The sequence below is a fragment of the Stegostoma tigrinum genome, chromosome 11 (genome assembly GCF_030684315.1).
Source record: "Stegostoma tigrinum isolate sSteTig4 chromosome 11, sSteTig4.hap1, whole genome shotgun sequence".
NCBI classification, from domain to species: Eukaryota; Metazoa; Chordata; class Chondrichthyes; order Orectolobiformes; family Stegostomatidae; genus Stegostoma; species Stegostoma tigrinum.
The window spans coordinates 59,365,153-59,386,123 of NC_081364.1; the positions used below are offsets into that span (position 1 = coordinate 59,365,153).

Sequence of the window (20,971 nt, forward strand, 5' to 3'; positions counted from 1 at the left end):
CAGCTTGTAACTGATGTCCATTTCAAGCCCACCGACTCCCACAGCTACCTAGAATACACCTCCTCCCACCCACCCTCCTGCAAAAACTCCATCCCCTATTCCCAATTCCTCCGCCTCCGCCGCATCTGCTCCCACGATAAGACATTCCACTCCCGCACATCCCAGATGTCCAAGTTCTTTAAGGACCGCAACTTCCCCCCCACGGTGATTGAGAACGCCCTTGACCGCGTCTCCCGCATTTCCCGCGACACATCCCTCACACCCCGCCCCCGCCACAACCGCCCCAAGAGGATCCCCCTCGTTCTCACACACCACCCTACCAACCTCCGGATACAACGCATTATCCTCCGACACTTCCGCCATTTACAATCCGACCCCACCACCCAAGACATTTTTCCATCCCCACCCCTGTCTGCTTTCCGGAGAGACCACTCTCTCCGTGACTCCCTTGTTCGCTCCACACTGCCCTCCAACCCCACCACACCCGGCACCTTCCCCTGCAACCGCAGGAAATGCTACACTTGTCCCCACACCTCCTCCCTCACCCCCATCCCAGGCCCCAAGATGACATTCCACATTAAGCAGAGGTTCACCTGCACATCTGCCAATGTGGTATACTGCATCCACTGTACCCGGTGCGGCTTTCTCTACATTGGGGAAACCAAGCGGAGGCTTGGGGACCGCTTTGCAGAACACCTCCGCTCAGTTCGCAACAAACAACTGCACCTCCCAGTCGCAAACCATTTCCACTCCCCCTCCCATTCTCTTGATGACATGTCCATCATGGGCCTCCTGCACTGCCACAATGATGCCACCCGAAGGTTGCAGGAACAGCAACTCATATTCCGCCTGGGAACCCTGCAGCCATATGGTATCAATGTGGACTTCACCAGTTTCAAAATCTCCCCTTCCCCCACTGCATCCCTAAACCAGCCCAGTTCATCCCCTCCCCCCACTGCACCACACAACCAGCCCAGCTCTTCCCCCCCACCCACTGCATCCCAAAACCAGTCCAACCTGTCTCTGCCTCCCTAACCGGTTCTTCCTCTCACCCATCCCTTCCTCCCACCCCCAGCCGCACCCCCAGCTACCTACTAACCTCATCCCACCTCCTTGACCTGTCCGTCTTCCCTGGACTGACCTATCCCCTCCCTACCTCCCCACCTACACCCTCTCCACCTATCTTCTTTGCTCTCCATCTTCGGTCCGCCTCCCCCTCTCTCCCTATTTATTCCAGTTCCCTCCCCCCATCCCCCTCTCTGATGAAGGGTCTAGGCCCGAAACGTCAGCTTTTGTGCTCCTGAGATGCTGCTTGGCCTGCTGTGTTCATCCAGCCTCACATTTTATCATCTTGGAATCTCCAGCATCTGCAGTTCCCATTATCTCTGTTCTTGAATGTCCTGGAATCAGGAGATAAGTCAGCCATAAGAAGACCAGCAGAAATGCAAGTAAAGAAAATTACATATGTTGCAAATTTTCCTTGGATAGTTAATGGTTTGAAAATTGGGGGTGAGGCTTTTGACTGGACAAAGGGCTTGGCAGAGGTTTCATATAGTGAAACCTCCAGGACTCTATCCAATCGGTTCTGGCAAACTTAAATATGGTCCGAAGGAGGCTGGAAAAAGTGCAGAGGGTTGGCTCTCAACTACCCAAGGTAAAAGATTCAACAAAAGAACTCTTAGCAGGTTTAATGACAATGTTGGGGTTGAACCTAAAACCCTGTTGTATTGTATATTGTTTACACATCTATTTATATGCACGACAGTACTTTTCTCTATAAAATGGAGGGAAGGTATTCTTGTAAACACCAAAGATGCTATAATTAAACAAACTAACAAACTTCCACGCTTGATCACCTGACCTGGCAACCTAACAACATAACGCCGCTTCTCCCCAACGTCATATCCGCCGGCCTGGCCACTGAAGTGGAAGTGGTAACAGACAGGCAGCTGCGTGGTCGGACACCGGCCGTGGGCGGGGTCCTCCTCAAGGCTTCTAACGGTCATTGAGCGGCTCGAGCGCGGTTACGCGAGGCCTGGGCTTCAGGCCGAACCCCCTCAGGGTTGCTGTCCCTCGGCCTCGCCACCGGCCGCCTTGCTGCCACCACACTACCACTCCGCCCCCCCCCCCCCCCCCATCCCCTCCCTCCGAGAGCCGCCGCTCGGAGATGGTCTCCGGCTGATAATGGGCGGCAGCAGTTCCAAAGGCCGCACCTTCTGGCCCTTCGGATCGGGCGCCGTCAGCGACTCGGCCAAAGGCGTCGGCGAGCAGAGCCTGACCCGGTACAAGGGCAGCCGGCTCGGGGCTACTCCTTTCGTCTTTAGCCGCCGGAGGTAAGATGGGTGGGGGTTCGGGAGGAAACGTGGGCTGCGTCCAGATTCTGGGATGTTGGGGGCGGAGGAGAAAAAGGAGGCAGGATCCAGGTAAGGGACAGTGTGTGGGAGTGGGTGGGGAATGCAGACTGGGAGAAGATCAATCTGGGAGAAAATGGGAGTCAGGAGCAGATGGCTGTAGGTAGTTGGGGGCTAGAACCATGGAGCTGGGGGCATGGGGAATCGATTAGCAGTGAAAGGAACAGAATGTGATTTGCAATTTTTCAAGGCCAAGAAGGAAACAAGTTAGAAAACAACCCGTAAGGTAAGGAATTGGGTGACAAATAAGGTGAGGTAGTGACTGAATGGTTTGGACAGTGTGTAACTGATAGCCAAGTGGCAAAAGAATAACTGAGTTTTTCTCTTCCTAAAATGTGGTGTTGCCTCCTATTTCATTTTGATCTGTAAGTGTTGTTTATGTGTTGCAGTGAGCACTCAAATTTATGCTAGAAACATTTACCCTTCCTGTTGGTGACTTCAATTTGATGGCAGATTTAGCGTTTACAGGTGTCCTAGCAGTAAAGGTAGGTAGAATCTTGAGAATTGTTTGGTCAGAGCCTTGTAGGGAGTTTCCACCATGCTGTGATTTGTCCAGTGCTGCCTCTCTCCACTTTTTCCCCACCAGGGATTTCATGTTTAGATTTGAATTGTGACTGACAATACCTGATCCCGTTCCTGGGTCAGTCCTTGTTTCTGTCCTGGTGGCTCTGCTACAATCTTAATCTTCTCAAAGTGATGTTTCTTATGCGGGTTTCCAGAATGGTGTCGGCAGTGATATTGACAGTTGTTTACATTCTTGGAGTCTTTGAGAGGTGTGGTAGCCACGGTGCATCAAATATCCCAGATGGAGCAAGAGGCTTTAGCCTCCCTCTATCAGGACAAAGACAGGGTTTTGGGATTCTCAACATGGCCAACTTTTTGAGGACCAGTCTGCTGGCTTGCCATGTTGGGTGAGGACTTTTATAGTCTATTTCATTGTGCTTTTTTTCTAAGCCTGAGTCATGCACTGTCTAGTTTTTGACCTGTTATTTCGTATTCCAGCTGTTTCCCAGAATTATTAGACTGAGGTAAAATAAAAATACAAAATTTTCTGCGAAAGGGGCTGAGTATTTCTGGCACTTTCTGATATAATGATTGAGGCCCTGTTCTCAGTAGAAACAGCCCATTATCTCATTGCATTGACAGTTTGTTAATGTTTTGAGGTTATTGCTATGCAAACAGACTTACATTTAATTGCATTAAGGGCATTACTGCTTTTGAAATGGTTTTCACTTTAACGCTTGTGTAGATTAATTGCTGTATCAATGCAAGCTAGTGTAGATTCTTGATCTAAAATGCAACATAACATGCTGGAGAAACTCAGCCAGTCGAGCGACATCCTTGAAGGGAAACTGTTAATGTTTTGAGTCTGGTGTAACTCTTCAGAACTGAAGTATGCTCTCTAAAGAAGAATCATATCAGATTCAATGTTTTTGTTTGATTTCTGGTATCTGCAGTTTTTTCTCGTTCTGTAAATTATCACTTCGTGTTGGATGCTGTGCTAAGTTCACATCCTTAATAATTTGCAGTGGAGTTCCTCAGATGATATTAATGTTCTGAATCTTATCAGTAATATCATAAGGCAAAGTTAGTGTTCTTAATTATTTGTTTTTAAAATATTTTGTTTTGAAGATTAGCTTGCTAAAATTCTTTCTCAAATGTCCATTGTTACACTGTTCCACTCCTAAGAGATTGGAAAAGTGGCCTGTTTCAAGACTTGTGCCTCGTCACACTGATCCCATAATTGAGAGCAGGTTAATGGTATTGTGTGTGGTTGACAAATTCTGATCTCTTGTTCCTACCTCCTGCTCCACTCCTGTACACATCTGATGTCCCTTGACGACTTCACTAAGGTTGAGAAATTGTCCAGGGACTAGTAAGTATCAAATAACAACCTGCTTTTCCCTAGTGAAACATTGGTTATATCTGCCAGTTCTGTTACTATACATGCAGTTTTGGTGTCATCTGCAAGCATACTAGCCATTCCTCATTTTCACAAATCCCTTATGTAAATGATGAAAAGCAACGGACTAGTACGGATCCTTGTGGCACACCACTGGTCACAGGCCTCCGGTCTGAAAAGCAATTTTCCGCCATCACCCTCTGTCTTTACCTTTTGAGCCAGTTCTGCATACAAATGGCTAGTTCTCCCTCTGTGATCTAACCTTACTAACCAATCTACCACAAGGAACCTTGTTGACCGCCTTGAAGTCCACATAGATCATATCAACTGCTCGGCACTTGTCAATCCTCTTCATTACTTCAAAAACTCAATCAAGTTAGTGGGATACAATTTTCCCCACACACAGCCATGCTGACCCACACATTATCAGTCTTTGCCTTTCTGAACACATGTAAATCCGGTCCTTCAGGATTCCCTCCAACAACTTGCCCATCACTGTCAAGCTGACTGGTCTCTGGTTCCCTGGCTTTTCCTTACAACCTTTCTTAAATAGTGGCACCATGTTAGCCAAACTGCAGTCTTCCAGCTCCTCACCTGTACCTGTTGATATAAATATCTCAGCAAGAGGCCCAGCAATCACTTCCCTAGCTTCCCACAGAGTTCTGGGGTGCACCTGATCAGGTCCTGGGGATATGTCTATCTTTACAGCCATAGAGTAATACAGCATAGAAATAGGCCCTTTGGCTTTGGTCTCTATCCGTGTAAACCCTTCCCATCCACTTACGTATCCAGATGCCTTTTAAACGTTGCTGTTGTACCTGCCTCAACCGCTTTCTCTAGAAGCCCATTCTATATATGCACCACTCTGAAGAAGTTGCCCCTCACGTCCCCCTCAAATCTTTGCCCTCTCACCTTAAACCTACACCCTATAGTTTTTAAATTTCCCATCCTTAGGGGGAAAAAGACTACATGCGTTCATCCTATTTATGCCCTTCATGATTTTATACACTTCAATCAGGTCATCCTACATTCCAAGGAATAAAATCCAATCCTGGCCAGCCTGTCCCTCTAACGCAGACCTGCTGGTCCTGGCAACATCCTCGTAAATATTCTTTGCGCACTTTCCAGTTTAACTGTCTTCCCATATGCATTCTAACCCATCCAGGACCACCACCCTCAAGTATGAACACTTTTTAGTAAGACACTCTTCATTTTTCGCATGTTCTACAGCTTCCGTATCCTTCTCCGCAGTAAACATTGCAAAACACTTGTTTAGTAACTTCCCCCATCTGCTGTTCCACACCTTGGCAACCTTGAGGATCTTTAAGGGGCCCTAGTTATCCTTTTGCCCTTAATGTATTGGTAAAGTCCTTTTGGATTCTCCTTGACCATATTTGCCGAAGTTATCTCATGTCCCCTTTTTGCCCTCCTGATTTTCCCCCTCAAGTATATTGCCTTAATACTCTTCCAGGGATTCAATTGATCCCTGCTGTCCATGCCTGACAAGGCTTCCTTCTGGGCCAAAACCTCAATTTATGTAGTCATCTAGCACTCCCTACACCCACCAGCCTCACCCTTCCCCCTAACAGGAACATACTGTCTCTGGACACTGTATCTTGTTTTTGAAAGCTTCCCATTTTCCAGCTGTCCCTTTACCGAGAACTTTTAAAAAGTTCTTGCCTAATATCATCAAAATTGGCCTTCCTCCAATTTAGAAAAGGATAGACCAGATCTATACTGTTTTAAAACTAGTTGAATTACGGTCACTTCCCGAAAGTGCTCCCCCACTGACACTCCACTCACCTGCTCTGCCTTGTTTCCCACAAGTAAGTCAAGTCTTACACCTTTCCTAGTAGGTATATCATGTACTGAATCAGAACTTTCTTGTACACACTAAAAAAATTTCTCTCCATCCAAATCCTTAACACAATGGCAGTCCCGGTCTGTTTGCAAAGATAAAATCCCCTTCCATAACCGCTATTCTTAGTTGACTGAGAACCCCTTACAGATTTCTGAATTTCCTGTTGACTGTTGCTGGGGAGGAGGTGGGTGGGGGGTCCACAGTACAGCCCCAATAAAATGGCCATTGCTTTCTTCTCAGTTCCACCCAAATAACTTGCCTGAATATATTCCTTGGAACTTCCTAAGTACAGCCAACATCCCCATCCTGGGCCATGATCCTTTGTAATTCAAGTCACTTCTAACCCAGAGGAGATCCTGTGATCCAAAAAATGTGAATCCTTCTCCCCGTACCAGATCCTCAGCCATGCATTTACCTGCTCCATCCTCCTATTTCTACACTCATTAGCTTGTGTTATTGGGAGTAATCCAAATATTACTACACTTGTGGACCTTTTTTAAAATTCCTGCCTAACTTGTATTTTTTCAGTCTCATCTTTTCTCTTCCTATGTCATTAGTTCCTTTGTGTGCAATGACCTCCTGCTGGTCTTTCTCCCCTCTTGAGAATATCCTGCATCTTCTCTGAGATATCCTTGACCTTGGCACCAGGGAGGCAATGCTCCATTCTGATTTCTCACTGTTTGGCTCCAGAAACTTCTGTGTGTATCTGACTAGAGTCTTTTATCTCAATCAATTGCTTGGAACCTGACGACACCCCCCCCCCCCCCCCCCCCCCCCCCACCGCAACTCCTACATTTTCCAAAACAGCAATTTGTTTGAGATAGGGATAGCCACAAAGGACTCCAGCGTGACCTGCCTCCCCCTCTTTCCTAACGGGGTAACCCATCTACGAAACTGTATCTGGTTTTTCTTTCCTACAGCTGCCATCCATCACACCTTCTAGCTTGTGTAAATTCCTCATTGCCTCTAACTGCCGCTCGAAACAATCCATGCGATCTGGTAGGATTCATAACCAAACACACTTCCTACAGACATAATTATCAGTAAGATAAAAATGCTACCTAATCTCCCACTTCCAGTAGGAAGAGCACATCGCACTACTAAAAGCCATCTTTGCTTATTCTTGCGCAGTCTTTGTATTTGCAGGCAATTGTGCTTGCGTAATTATAAAGAGTTTGCCTTCTCTGCTTGAGGAGATGTCATTAATCAGGCTGCTGACCTTTCCCTCTGTAGTATTTAAACTTGTAGGGATATGTTTAAATAGATTACAGGTGATACAAAATTTGATAGGGTGGTAAATAGGGAGGGGGATTGCTGTAAACTGCGGGAAGATCTTATTTGGGCAGAGCATTGGTGCATGGAACTCAGCCTGGAAGTGTAAATGTGCGAGTACGGCATCAAGAAATCCTAACAATTCGAGTCAATGGGATTCGGCCAACTCTCCTGGTGGGAGTCGTACTTAGAACCACAGAATCCCTACGGTGCAGGCCATTTGATCCATCAAGTCCACAACGCTCCTTCAAAGAGCATCCCACTCAGACCAACCCCATCTACCCTATTGCTGTAACCCAGCATCCCTGTGGCCAATCCACCTAACTTACATATCCCTGGATGAATAAGTCTAGGCAATCTTAAACCGAGTTATTTGTGAACAGGTCAAAGCCTAGCACTAATTGAGTTGAACAAATACGCACTTTGAAGTAATAGTCGTTATTGCCAGGAATGTGCTTTATGGGGCAGTGGTAGTGTTTCTGTGTCTGGGCTACAAGACCTGTTCCTGAAGTGCATCATAAAACTCTGAACAAATTGATTAGAAGGTAAGAATTGTCAGAGTGTGGAACACTTTGCCTCTGGTGCCTGTAGCATCAATTAAAATCATGTTACTTCTCTCTTCTTGAGGCCAAAGCCTTCACCCTATTGTCTGTGATAAATTGCAGATATTGTTTTGGTTTTGCAGTATTGCAGGAAATATGAATATTATCCAGAAGAGAATGTTTGTTTATTCTTTGAAATTTACGGGATCTTGAGATCATGAAATGACAGACAGAGCTTTGGTACAATGCTTCATAACCCCCCCTGACCATCTATGACAGACTGAGTACTGCACTGAAGTCTTATGCTAGATTATGTGCTTAGGACACTAGGTGAAACTATAACCTACAATATTGAACTCTAGGATGAGTGTGTTACCATGAGCCACTAGATAGCTGTTCAAGCAAACTTAGTCAGTATTGTAAAAGCAAACTATCAGTCCGGGCTAAAAATCCCATTCTATCTAAACTCATAAAGAACCGATTTATCATGAATACCAGATATCATTTGAAAAGTTTATAATCACTTGTTCTGTGCTCCTTTGTACTGACTTCCATTATCTCCTTGTTGGTCTGACTGTTCTGAAAGATTCATTAATGTTTGGGAACGATTTATGCAGATCTTTATTTTTCTGGATTGTTTTGCATGTTTGATTCTCTGACTTCTGGCAGGGCAGACTATTCATGTTATAGTGAGGTAACCCTTCCATATTTCTGCTAAGGGTTTATTTGCCCCATGTACAGTGTCTGCTGTGAGAACAAAGGAGGAAGTATTGAAGGAGCCCTTTGGCCCACCAAGTCAGTGCTGGCAAAGAACACCTTTCTAAACTAAAAACCTTTCACCTCTGTGGTACATATCCCACTATTCCCTGTCTATTCATGTATCTGCTGAAATGCCTCTTAAACTTTGCTAATGTATCTGCTTCTGTCACTTTCTCTGGCTGTGCATTCCAGCAATTTACCACCCTCAGTTTCTAAAAAATTCTCATCACCTTTAAACTGTCCCCATTTCATCTTCAATCTGTGTCCCCTAGTAATTGATATTTCTATCCTGGGGAGGAAAACGCCAACTTTCCAATCTATCCTCTCAGGTCGCCCCTCAGCTTCTGGTATTCAAGTGAAACCAAATCAGGCTTGTCCAATCTCTCCTTGTAGCTAGCACCTTCCAAACTAGGCAACATCCTGACAAACCATTTATGTACCTTCTCCAAAGCCTCCACATACTTCTGGTAGTGTGGCGACCAGAACTATACTTGGCATGTAGAAAGATGGTTGTGGTTGTTGGTCAGTCATTTCATCTGCAGGTGTTCATCTGGATAGTGTTCAGTCCCAACCATCTTCGGTGACCTCATCAATGACTTCCTCTTAATGTCAGAGGTGGTGGTGATATTTACCTGTTTGCACAAGGTTCAACACCATTCACAACTTTTTTGGTACTAAAGCAGTCCGTGTCCAAATGCAGCAAGACCTGGCTAATATAATAAAATGTGAGGCTAGATGAACACAGCAGGCCCAGCAGCATCTCAGGAGCACAAAAGCTGATGTTTCGGGGCTAATATCCTGGTTTGGGCAGAAAAATGGCAAATAACATTCAGTTGCAAGTGCCAGGCAATGACAGTCTCCAACAATACAATCTAACCACTCACCCTTGTCATTCAATGGTGTTGCCCTCACTGAATTCCCCCAACTATCAACATCCTGGAAGTTACTATTGACCAGAAACTGAACCGTCTTAATCATAAGTGCAAAAATACAACTGCAGTTCAGAAAATAGGAATATTGCAGTGAGTAACTCACTTGACTCCCCAAACCCTATCCACCATCTACAAAGCATAAGTCAAATATGATTGAATACTCATTGGTTACCTGGATGAGTGTGGCTTCAACAACAAGTTTTACACCATCCAGGATAAAGCAGCCAGCTTGATTGACATCAGACATTATCACTCCTCCAGCAGTAACTACCAGCTATAAGATGCGCTGCAGAAATTTCACCAAAAACATCACCCCTAAACCCATGGCAATGACCATGTAGAAAGACAAGGGCATAGATACATCGGAAGACTACCACCTGCAAATTCTCTTCCAAGCAACTCCATCCTGATTTGGAAATATCACTGTTCCTTCAGAGTTGGGTCAAAATTGTGGATTTCCCTCCCTCATGGCATTTTGGCACTACCTACAGCATGTGGACTGCAGTGGTTCAAGAAGGTAGCGCAAATGGGAACAAGCACATGCTGGCCAGGCGAGTGATAAACCCAACACCAACCCACACCACAAGGACTTGAAGAGCAATTTACTTGGAGAAGACTGCACTAAATGGTAGGATTGATCAGAGTACTGAAAATCAGACTTTTTAGTGTGCGTATCCACTGATTCTTGAAGGCAGGACGGATAGTGCATTTAAGATATATGGGATACTTGTATTCTGTCAGCAAGCTAGTAAAATCAACATCAAGGTGGTTATGCTGGACCTGCAGAAAATGCTACTTAGGCCATAACTGAAGTATTGCATGTAGTTCTGGTCACCACATTGCACCCTTCCTAATGCAATCACATTGGAGATTTGGCAGGATGCTGTCTGAATTTTAGGAAAGATTGGATAAGCTGATGTTGGCTTTCTTCAAACAGCAATAGTTGAGTGGTGTATATGGTTGAGGGGCCTAGATACAGATGGGTGGAAACGCATCTTCTCCATTAGAGGGGTCAATATCTGTAGTGGCGATAGATTTAAGGTAAGAGTTGGAAAGCTAAGAGAATTGAAACGTTTTCATTTGGAGAGTAGTGGGAATCTGGAACTCACATCGTGGATAGGTGGTTAAGCAAAGCCTTGCATAACATTTTAAGCAGTATTTAGATATTCACTTGCTTTGCCATGGCCTTTGCGATATGGGTTTAAAAGTTGGAAAATAAGATTTATGTAGTCATACCTTTGCCGACATGATAGCCCAAATGGCCTATGTCTATGCTGTAAATGTGAGTTTGTTAATATTAATTGACAGTTTCAGCAATTCGAATTGAAGCAATTTTCAGTTTGTGGGTTTTTAATCTGGAAGATAAAGTTACGATGAGTGGATATTGACTGGAAAGATGAATAGCAAATGACCCCGTCTGTTTTCATGAGTGAATTTTGCTGAGGTGGATTCCATTGACATGAACAATCTGCAAATTCATTGCTCTAGTGGACATTCTGAAGAATGCACTAAGATAATTAGTCTGTAAGAAAGAAGTTGAATCTGATCTCGTTTACCCAATAACCACTTTTTCAGTGAGGATTTCTCAAGTTTGGCTGCTGTAGAACATTATCACTCTAGCTGGAATAGTGCTTGGAGAGTTATACCAGAGCTGATATCAAATTCAGCACAGATTTTTGCCCTTCAGGCTTTGTGTGTGTTTGGAACGTGTATCTTCCAAATTTTGCCTTTCAGCTTTTTCAGATTTTGAAAATTGTTAGATATTATCAGCAGTAGTAGTGGTCTCAAACTTAAACTCCCTCATGAACTCCCCTTTTGTGCCCAGTTGAGCAGACCTGATAATGCTAGGTATAGTTTAAGACAGGATTCCATTTTTTGTGGGCAAAGATGGGAAACATTTCAAATCTTGGAGCATAATTTAACAATTTTCTATGGTGAAGAAGAAATACTTGACAGCAACCACCCCAGCAAAGAACTTGAATGCAGTTGCAAATGATCAGAGATGTATTCTACTGTGCAGGTTTCCTTCATGCCCGTTTCTAATCATTTATAGAATGTTTTAAAACAAAACATTTCAAGCTCAAATTTAAGAAATAGTAGTCGGTGAAATTATTCCAATGTTGAAATGTATTTAAATATCTTTTATTGTTTCCTATCTCTGAAGCCTTATAATCTGAGTTTGCAGAGCTTGATACATGATCTTGCATCCTTGCACAATCTCTCAAACAGTGACAGGGCAAAGAGCATAGGAGCAGCAGTTATTTGTGCTGATTATTCTTTTGTTAGTTTTTTGTGCTTCAGGACATGTTGTCACCACTTAATTAATTTGTATATTAAATTGGGTTTGTCTGAGTAAAATAAGAATTTTATATTGCTGTGAATCGTTGATTGCTGGAATTGTATCTGATATTGGTGACACTGGAAAGGGCATATTTAATGTGCACTGCTGATTGATTGATTGTCCTGAAATTAAACGGTGGTCTACTCCCGCACGACTGTTTGAGAAGTTGCTTGCTGGCTCACTTCAGAGCTAATGTTCTGTGCGTCAGGTTCAAATGTAGATGAGTGACAGCTTTCGTTCTGTGAAGGGCATTAGCAAATTGACAAACTTTCACAACCACTTTAATAGTTTCATTTTTCTGATGCTAACCTGTAAATGATAATTCTCTGATCTGGATTCTTATTTCAATCCAATGTGATTAACATGAGCGTGTTTTGGACGTGGCTAACTTGACATCAACTAGCTACATCACAAGCATTTTACAAGTGCAGATTATTTTAATCCTTTTGTGATTTTATAATAGAGGTATATTTGAAACTTTATGTTGACGGTGCAATGACCATTCCTCTTTGGTTGAGGAAAGATGCAGTAACAGAATGGTGAAGGGAAGTTGAACTCAGTTACAAAAACTAAGTTAAAACATGGATTGCATGGTGCAAACAGGGCATTTAATGTGTTGTGCTTTTTGTAACAAACAAACTCTTCCTTAAGGCCATTCCCTCCCACACAAACCAGTCTCCGGTCATTCTCAGACTGAACTAAACTGTTTACAACCTCTGTAGTTAGTCCTAAGTAAACCTTTTCAGAGGCGGTCTGCTACCACCTATGATATTGCCCATCTCTGCCACAGCTGCTCTGCTACTGGAACCCTCATTGGCGGCTATATTACCTCTAGTCCCAAAGCTCCAGCAGCTGTGTTTTGACCCTCTTAAGACCTTCAAATTGTGCTTGTTATCTACATTTGCCTTCCATCCAGTGCTTTAATTCTGAAATCTTTGTTCAATTGTCTGCATGACCTTGCTCATCCATCTCTGGACAGCTGGAAGAGTCAAAGTTTGGCCCCTCGTGCATCCCACCATTGATTGTCTTCAAACTGCTTGGATGTAAAGTTTTTGGAATTTTGATTCCTCATTGGCCAAGCCTTAATCCATTGTCTAATGTCTCTGTATCCACTTGTCAGTTCTTGGCTGATTACTTCATTCCTATGAAGTGCTGAGAGATGTTTCTTTTTGTTAGCGATGCTATCCAAGTGCAAATTGTTGACTGCTTAACTATAGAATGCAAGTTGCAACAAGTTAAAAGGAGAGTAATTTAATTTTAGATTGTTTTGAAGTAGATGCCAGAATTAAGAATGCAGATGTTTTGGACACTTGTGGAGCCAGAAGAGTAGTGAAGATGTGATAAGGCTACAAGAATTGAAAACAAAATTGAGAATGTTAAAATTGAGGTGTTCTTCACTTGCAGCTGGTATTGGTCAGTGAATGTTTGAATGATGGCTGAAAGGACCATAATGCAAGTTAGCACAATGTGGAGCTGGAGCAACACAGCAGGCCAGGCAGCATCAGAAGTGCAGGAAAACTGACATTTTGGAAGAAGGTCCCTACCCAAAACGTCAACTCCCTTACTCTTCTGCCTGGCTTCCTGTGTTCCTCCAGCTCCACACTCTTATCTCAGACTGCAGCATTGGTAGCTCTTACTATCTCTAATGCAAGTTAGAACATGGGCAGCAGGATTAGAGATGACTTCACCTTTACAGAAGGTAAGGTATGGTGGGTCAGGAAAGAGCAATCAAGTCTACAGGCAAATGGTGTGGATGAGGGTTTCATAAACAGTTGTTGTAGCAGAGGCGTAGCATTAGATAATGGCAAGTAATACAGCCATAAAGCTGAATAGCCCACTCTAACAGCTGCCAGATAGGGTTGAAGCTGATGGGTAGGGAGGTGGCTTTGGGAAGGGGGCATTCCCTACCCAAATAGATTCTTTTGGATACTTGTGGTATCAGCATATTGCAGATATTACACTAGTTAAGATTAACCGGATCAGAATGGAACAGAGATTGTAGTTCTACCCAGCTGAGCAACACAGGAATAATTTGATTTTTACAGTCAAGTTGCATTTCAGTTATTCAGTTCATGTCCAGAAACTCATTCCCCCATTCCTATATCTGCATTGCAAGAGGAACTCAAATTTGCTGCACAGTTACATAGGCAGCACATGGTAACTATTTAATTAAAAGAAAGCTATTCTTAAGTGCAAACTGAATTTTCAGTAAAATACAAACTTTGAGAAAACCAACTGCCACAACATGAATTCATAGATCTGGCTACAAATGTCAAGTCCTTCCAGAAGTCGTGATCTAGCAAGCACATCAAGTTTGCTTTATATTTGAGCTAGCATCTCTAAAGGACTGTTTAGATGATATGATATTCCTATAGGAACTGAAAGAGCTGTGGTTGCAGTAAATTAGAAACAAACAAGTTGCTGGAAAAGCACAACAGGTCTGACAGTGTCTGTGAAGAGAAATCAGAACAGTTCGGAGGAAAGGTCACTTGATCTGAAACGTTAACTCTGGTTTCTCTTCACAGATGCTACCAGACGTGCTAAGCTTTTCCAGTAACATCTGTTTTTCATTTTCTGATATTTGTGGGATCAAGACTCCAATCAGCATGAGTATTCGTAGCATCCATACAGTATGGAAACAGACATTCAGCCCTACAAGTCCACACTGACCCTCTGAAGAGCATCCCACCTGGACCCATTCCCCTACCCTTTCCCTGTAACCCTCCATTTCCCATGGCTAATGCACTTCCCTGAATACTATGGGCAATTTAGCATGGCCAATCCACCTAACCTTCATATCTTTGGACTGTGGGAAGAACCCACATAGACATGGGGAGCATGTGCAAACTCCACACAGTCACCCCGTGCTGCCCAATAAAACAAAATTCTAATTCCAAACAAATGACAATACTAAACCAGTTTAAAGCACTCATAGTCTGCATTACGTGTACAATTTATTTCTAACTGACTATTGACATATGCAATACATAGAAATTATTCTGTAATCAGAAACCCCCACAGTGCACACCTAATGACACATGCTATCAGATGTATCCAACTGACTTTTTTTCTCAGTAATTTCTCCCACCCATTCAATGCTGTTAACTTGATGTTTCATCAAATTCCATTAAACTTGATTGCAGTTCTTCTCTTTTCCCAAACTGGTCTTGAAAGTCCCGCTTGGAGATGCTCCATTGTAGACTACCTCAATGGTTACTCCTGTTCTGGTGATCACCCTCATGTCCTGAGTCAAGAGTCCTGGACTCTGAAAATTGAGCTCCAGTACTTCCTCTCAAGTGCAGCTAGTTTTTTCTTGCTGATAGCTCATTTCATGAAGCTAAACTTTTCACAGCTGTCACTGCTTGTAAATTTTCATACTTCATTCTCTCGGGTATACTGAAATATTAATCCTCTCTAGGTTCTTCCAAGCCCTTCACTACTACTAAACCACAGAACCAGCAACTTTCCTGTTATCTCAGGTCTCCAGCACTACTGAAACCTGACTCCAATTCCTAGAATTTGAGTTTTGACTTGGAACAGATCTAACTGCTCTTAACCCCTCACTAATTCTGCCTACACGTAATCACCTGACTTCCCAACAACACAGTTAATCGTCAATTTTTTTTCTTTTCATGCTTGCCTTCAGTTCCTCTCAGCTCTTATTCAGTGGCCCCCAAAAAATCCTGGGCAACATAATGAAATCTTACAATAGCAGGACAGAATTGAATATTGACACTAGCAACTCTGGAAATGAATGTGCCATAAATGTTTAGTAGAGAATGTGGTTCCCCAAGAATGATTGAGCATACCAGAAAAGGATAATTGACAGTACTTTGAAATGGTCAATAAACATTAAAGCTAGCTCAGTATCAGAGATAATGGGAACTGCAGATGCTGGAGAATTCCAAGATAATAAAATGTGAGGCTGGATGAACACAGCAGGCCAAGCAGCATCTCAGGAGCACAAAAGCTGACGTTTCGGGCCTAGACCCTTCCCGAAACGTCAGCTTTTGTGCTCCTGAGATGCTGCTTGGCCTGCTGTGTTCATCCAGCCTCACATTTATTATCTTAAAGCTAGCTCAGTAATTTCTTTTACCTTTTCTGGTTTGTAAACTTTCTAAAGCATACAGGCCAATCTGGACAGAAGGTTTCAGTTTTAATAGGGTATATCCACACAAGCCTTGCCAATTTTTGAATGCAAAACAGATTTCATAAATAGACCCAACAACAGTATTTTAAGTTTTCATTAAATCATTGTGAATACATTGTGGAAACTTTTGGATTTTCAGCTGGTAACACAAGTTCATTTTATTATTGTACTTCTGTTTTGTGACAGTACGTTTTTCCACAGCATGACTCACTTTCTTTTGCCTTCACAGCTCGATGTATTATGATGAAGATGGTGATTTGGCTCATGAATTCTATGAAGAAACATTTGTCACAAAGAATGGAAGGAAAAAAGCTAAACTGAAAAGAATTCATAAAAATTTAATACCTCAGGTGAGAAACAAATATACCAGCTTTGTAACTTAACCCTTTTGTCTATGGATAGAGTCCTCGTAAAGATTATGCACACTATGTAGTCTGTTGAAATGCATCGAAACCCATCAAACAGTTGTGTATTTATTACTGGAGCCAAGTATGGCAGCCATTCTCTGCAAATAACATTGTATGGTGGTTCGGTTGCAGCATTCTTTGTTATGATGGGTGAGTGTCCACCTTGATTGAAGTTTTTTCCAACCTGTTCTCATTTGAGAGATGAGGGACCCACTTGTCTAATTTCCAGCTATTATCCTTAATATTCTTTACTGTTGCCACACAATGTGCACAATATCATGCTGGTTACTTCTAAGCCACTGCACCACTCTTGTGACTATACTGTATTGCTGACTAGAGGATGATGACCTTTGAGGTCCCTAAAATTTTCCAAGGTGATTGGACACAAGTTCACTTTATCTATTTGCATTCGAAGCCTCTGCCCTCCTGCTGGGATCACCTACCTCATCTGTTATTCCAGATTTCATACACTTAGAATGGTGATGTGTCCTGTCTGTATTAGGTAAAGCTGCTGATATTCAGTAAGCTGAAATAAATGTGTAGTGAGGTACCAGGGTATGCTGGCTGGTGCACGTTACCAGCTGCTTGCCAGTGTAAGTGAGAGCTGAGGATGCTGGGGCAACGAGAACCTTGCCCACATTAAAAACCAGAGAATGCCACTAGTAATGGCTCACTGGGGAATTTCTGTGACCGGGTGAGTACCAGTTTGACAGCAAAATACTGTAGATGGTATAAATCCATAATAAAACAATGCTGAAAATATTCAGGAGATCTGACATCTGTTTGTCTGTGGAGGTTGAAACTGTTTAATATTGAGTTGAATGTAACCTATTAGAACTGAAGGGGCATAGAAGTGTGGTGGGTTATATAATGTTGAAAGAGATGGGGGAGAAACAAAAAAAATGCTTTGAACAGTGTAGTGTTGCAGTGGGCTCCAGGGTTGGTGGTCAGTGGCATGATGGAGTTTAACACTTTACTTGGAGTTGCAATAGATTTTAATTCTCTGATCTTTCTTCAGTAACTATTAATCAAAATCAGCTGAAACCATCCAATGTTTCCATTTAGCTTATTCAGGGACTTTCTCACAGGGTTCCTGATGTCAGGTAGTTGCACATCAGCAATTCCAACATTTTAGACACATCCCATGATGTTAGTTGTGTAGGAATATCTGCATGATTCTGTCATGCCCTTCCTATTTAAGCTATTACCACAATGGTTCTTCTGTTGCAAGAACTGGGCTATTAGGAATTCAGTGGCCTTTGTGGTACTGAACCAATGACTCTTTAGATAAGATAATTCTATGGATCTATAGAGTTCAGACAAGCATGTGAAGGCCATGCAGGAAAAATTAGGTAAATTTGTCATAGGGATGAGATTGAGAGACTAATCTGGAACTCTTAATCTAAATAGTGGCAGGCAATTTCCACTGTAGGTCTTCCATACATCTGTCCAATTTCTGATAATCTTAAAGCAGCAGTCACAGGCTTTTATTCAGAAGTCAAAACAAAGACTAAAACTTTTAATTATATCCAAACTACTTTGGTTAAAGACCAGTAGTTGAACTGCAGTCAGATTTAAAATACTAAAAATCCACCAGTTTCTGAAAGATTAGAGACTGGTTTTAATGGATATGTTGAATCATCCAAAAAATCAATGGGCATTTTTAATGAACAAAAACAAAGCTGCTCAGAAAGATCAGGTCTGGCAGCATCTGTGAAGTTAAAAACAGTTAGTGTTTCTGGTCTGGTGATACTTGCTCAGAACTGAGAACTGACATTGGTTTAGTGAAACCTTTCAATAAATCAATATAGCTTATCATTTTCCATGCTAGTTTGGACAACATCATAAAGGGAAACAATGCTTAACGTCAGAAGTTTGTTTCTCTTCCTTAATGTGTCTGCAGTAGCAATCAAGGTATGGAAGGTCAGCATCAGAAACTGTTTTTTTAATCTGCTAAGTGGTTCCAATATACAGTTGTCTTGTATCTCTATCCCCCAGGCAGTAGTATCACCATCAGAAATACTTTTGAGTATTGTGCTTGTGTGCTGAAATCACTGACCACTACATTAAGATGAGTTATTCGAAAGGCCAGCTTTTGTTATCCATCCTAACATTTTTTGGAGATAAATCATACAGCGCAGCTAGAGGACCCTTAGCCAATTGTAATGGCATTTTGAGCCATTCAGTCACAATGTTTTTAACATTGCAATAGGTGGTAACAGTTTATAACTCTCCCTGTACATAGGAGCTACTTAGTACAGCATTTGCAAAAGAATTGGTAGCAATATGTTAAATAGTCCATAAACAAGCTGATCACTTTTCTTAAACCTGCTGAATTACCTGATCTTTCTTTTTTTTCCAGGGGATGGTTAAACTGGACCACCCACGAATCCATGTTGACTTCCCAGTGGTTTTATGTGAGGTGTGACTGAAATGCAAGTTTTCATCAGATTGAGACTTATGCACTATAGATGACTGCCAGATGCTAAATAGTCCTTGGACCTTTGTTTCAGTGGTGGAGACTGGCCCAGTGAGAACATGGCATCTGTTTCATTTGCGTGTAGATTTCCTGCTACAAGCAAAAAGTTCAAATGTTTTCCTTCTGTGAATATCAATAGAGTAATCTGAAAATTCATCCTAATTCAGTTAAATCCAGTCACAGTACAAATATACACTGAGAACTCTTGTGCTGTATCAAGTAATTGTGTTAGATCACTACGACCAATGTTCAAGAACAGTGTAAATAGCTTTAATTTAATGCAGTCATCAGGGATATTTAAGCATTGAGTTCTGTATATATGCAGTGTTCAGCAGTAAATATAATGGCATATCCATGAAAGTTGATTAGTTCCAAAGTTTGTTATTTATCAATGACATTTTTGTTTAAGAATGTTTTAATTTTCTCATTCTGTAATAAAAACAATTCCCAACCAGTCTCTTGAAAGTTGTTACTGACTCTTGAATGTCAAGGACAAATATTCTTGAAACTAGAATTTCAACAGGTTTCTGTACCAGAATGGTGTAACCTATATTTAAGGAAGCAACCCCATAAATGAGCTGAAATGATGGAAATGTGGAGAAAATTTTTAGTAAAGACCCTGAAGGCATCTAGTCATTGCAGCCAGACTGCATAATGTCATAACACACCCAAAACCTGTGACCACAGAATACCAGTCGGGGAAAGGGCTTTCTTCCCTCTCCGTCCCTAGTGCCTTTTGTAGCGTCTAACCTGCCCTGGCTGAATTACATTGGTTTGAACCAGTTTAGCTTATGTATTTTCAATGTTCACTTTTTGTATAGATCATCAAACATCAGTAAAGATTTACTGAGTAGCAAGAAAATCCTGTGTTGACTGATTATCAGCTGAATGTGGTGTGATTTCAGTATGCTTATCAGATGGTATTTTTGCATTTGATTTGAAGGACCATTTCTGACTCTAACCATCCTAATCTGAATAGAACTGGAGCCCTTGTCACTAAGCTGTTTGCTGAAACTGGTAACAACTTTGTTCAGCTAATGAAATAGTTATACATTTATCAAACTAGATATTACAGTTGCAAAACCTGACATTGGCTCCAAGATTTAACTCCTGTTCACAACTAAATGCTATTTTTCTACCCGAAAAGCATTGAATTTCTAGCCAAATATGTAAGTGTCGTTTGCTGTCTTGCTGTTTTAGATGGGGAAATAAGGATAAACAGGTGATCTATTGGATAACTAGTTAACTAACTTGGCCTAGTCAAGGAACTGTCTGTCAACCTCCTCACTACAGGCAAAAAATGCTTCACAGTTAAACTACTTGATCAGTGTTCAAGTCTGGCTGCTGTTAAACTGTTCAATGCACGTATGTAAGCATGATAGCTGAAATATTTGTACATAAGAGAATGTTCACTTGAAGCAAGTAAAGCACTTTTCCCAATAATTATACTTTAGATTAACGTCATGATTTTAGTTATTGCTAATTGAAGAATCCACTGTTGTAATGAAAAATAGGACTGAGCTAGAGGTAAAATTAAACCCACACAGGTTTTTTTAGTTTGTGTGTGGTTGGAAGAGGGTAAGGAAGCAAGAGCTGAGCATTTTTCACACAGGAAAAGAATGTGGAAACTGCATGATTGACATGAGATTAAAAGTGCATGGTTATAATTTACACGTGGATTTAGCTAGCCTGTGGTTCATTATTACATGACCCCAGATCTGCCATATGTCGTGTTTCAAAATTAAACTTCTGTGCCTGTAACAGCACAAAAGTCAAATATATAGAATTAAAACTTCACAGGTCATGTGGGCTCATCTGTTGATTGTGCTTCATATGAAGTTAAGGCAACAAAAGATTGAGAAATTTGTGGCAATATTTGCTGAGGTGCTACAAAGGTCTTGGTATCATCAGATG

General features: G+C 42.1%; 1 protein-coding gene across 1 annotated transcript; it reads left to right on the forward strand.

Annotated features, from left to right (window-relative positions):
- The first annotated feature begins 1,918 nt into the window (after positions 1-1,918).
- Positions 1,919-19,514, forward strand: LOC125460270 (tumor suppressor candidate 2-like). Its single transcript, XM_048547534.2, has 3 exons — positions 1,919-2,333; positions 16,401-16,521; positions 18,941-19,514. Exons 1-3 carry the CDS (start codon positions 2,185-2,187, stop codon positions 19,004-19,006), a joined length of 336 nt encoding a protein of 111 aa, XP_048403491.1. The 5' UTR covers positions 1,919-2,184; the 3' UTR covers positions 19,007-19,514.
- Positions 19,515-20,971: the final 1,457 nt, after the last annotated feature.

Bases quoted from the DNA above. Each gene is read 5' to 3' on its own strand.
- LOC125460270 (XM_048547534.2), top strand. From the start codon at position 2,185: ATGGGCGGCAGCAGTTCCAAAGGCCGCACCTTCTGGCCCTTCGGATCG. The intron at 2,334-16,400 runs GTAAGATGGGTG...TTGCCTTCACAG, and splicing joins TTCGTCTTTAGCCGCCGGAG to CTCGATGTATTATGATGAAG. The intron at 16,522-18,940 runs GTGAGAAACAAA...TTTTTTTTCCAG, and splicing joins ATAAAAATTTAATACCTCAG to GGGATGGTTAAACTGGACCA.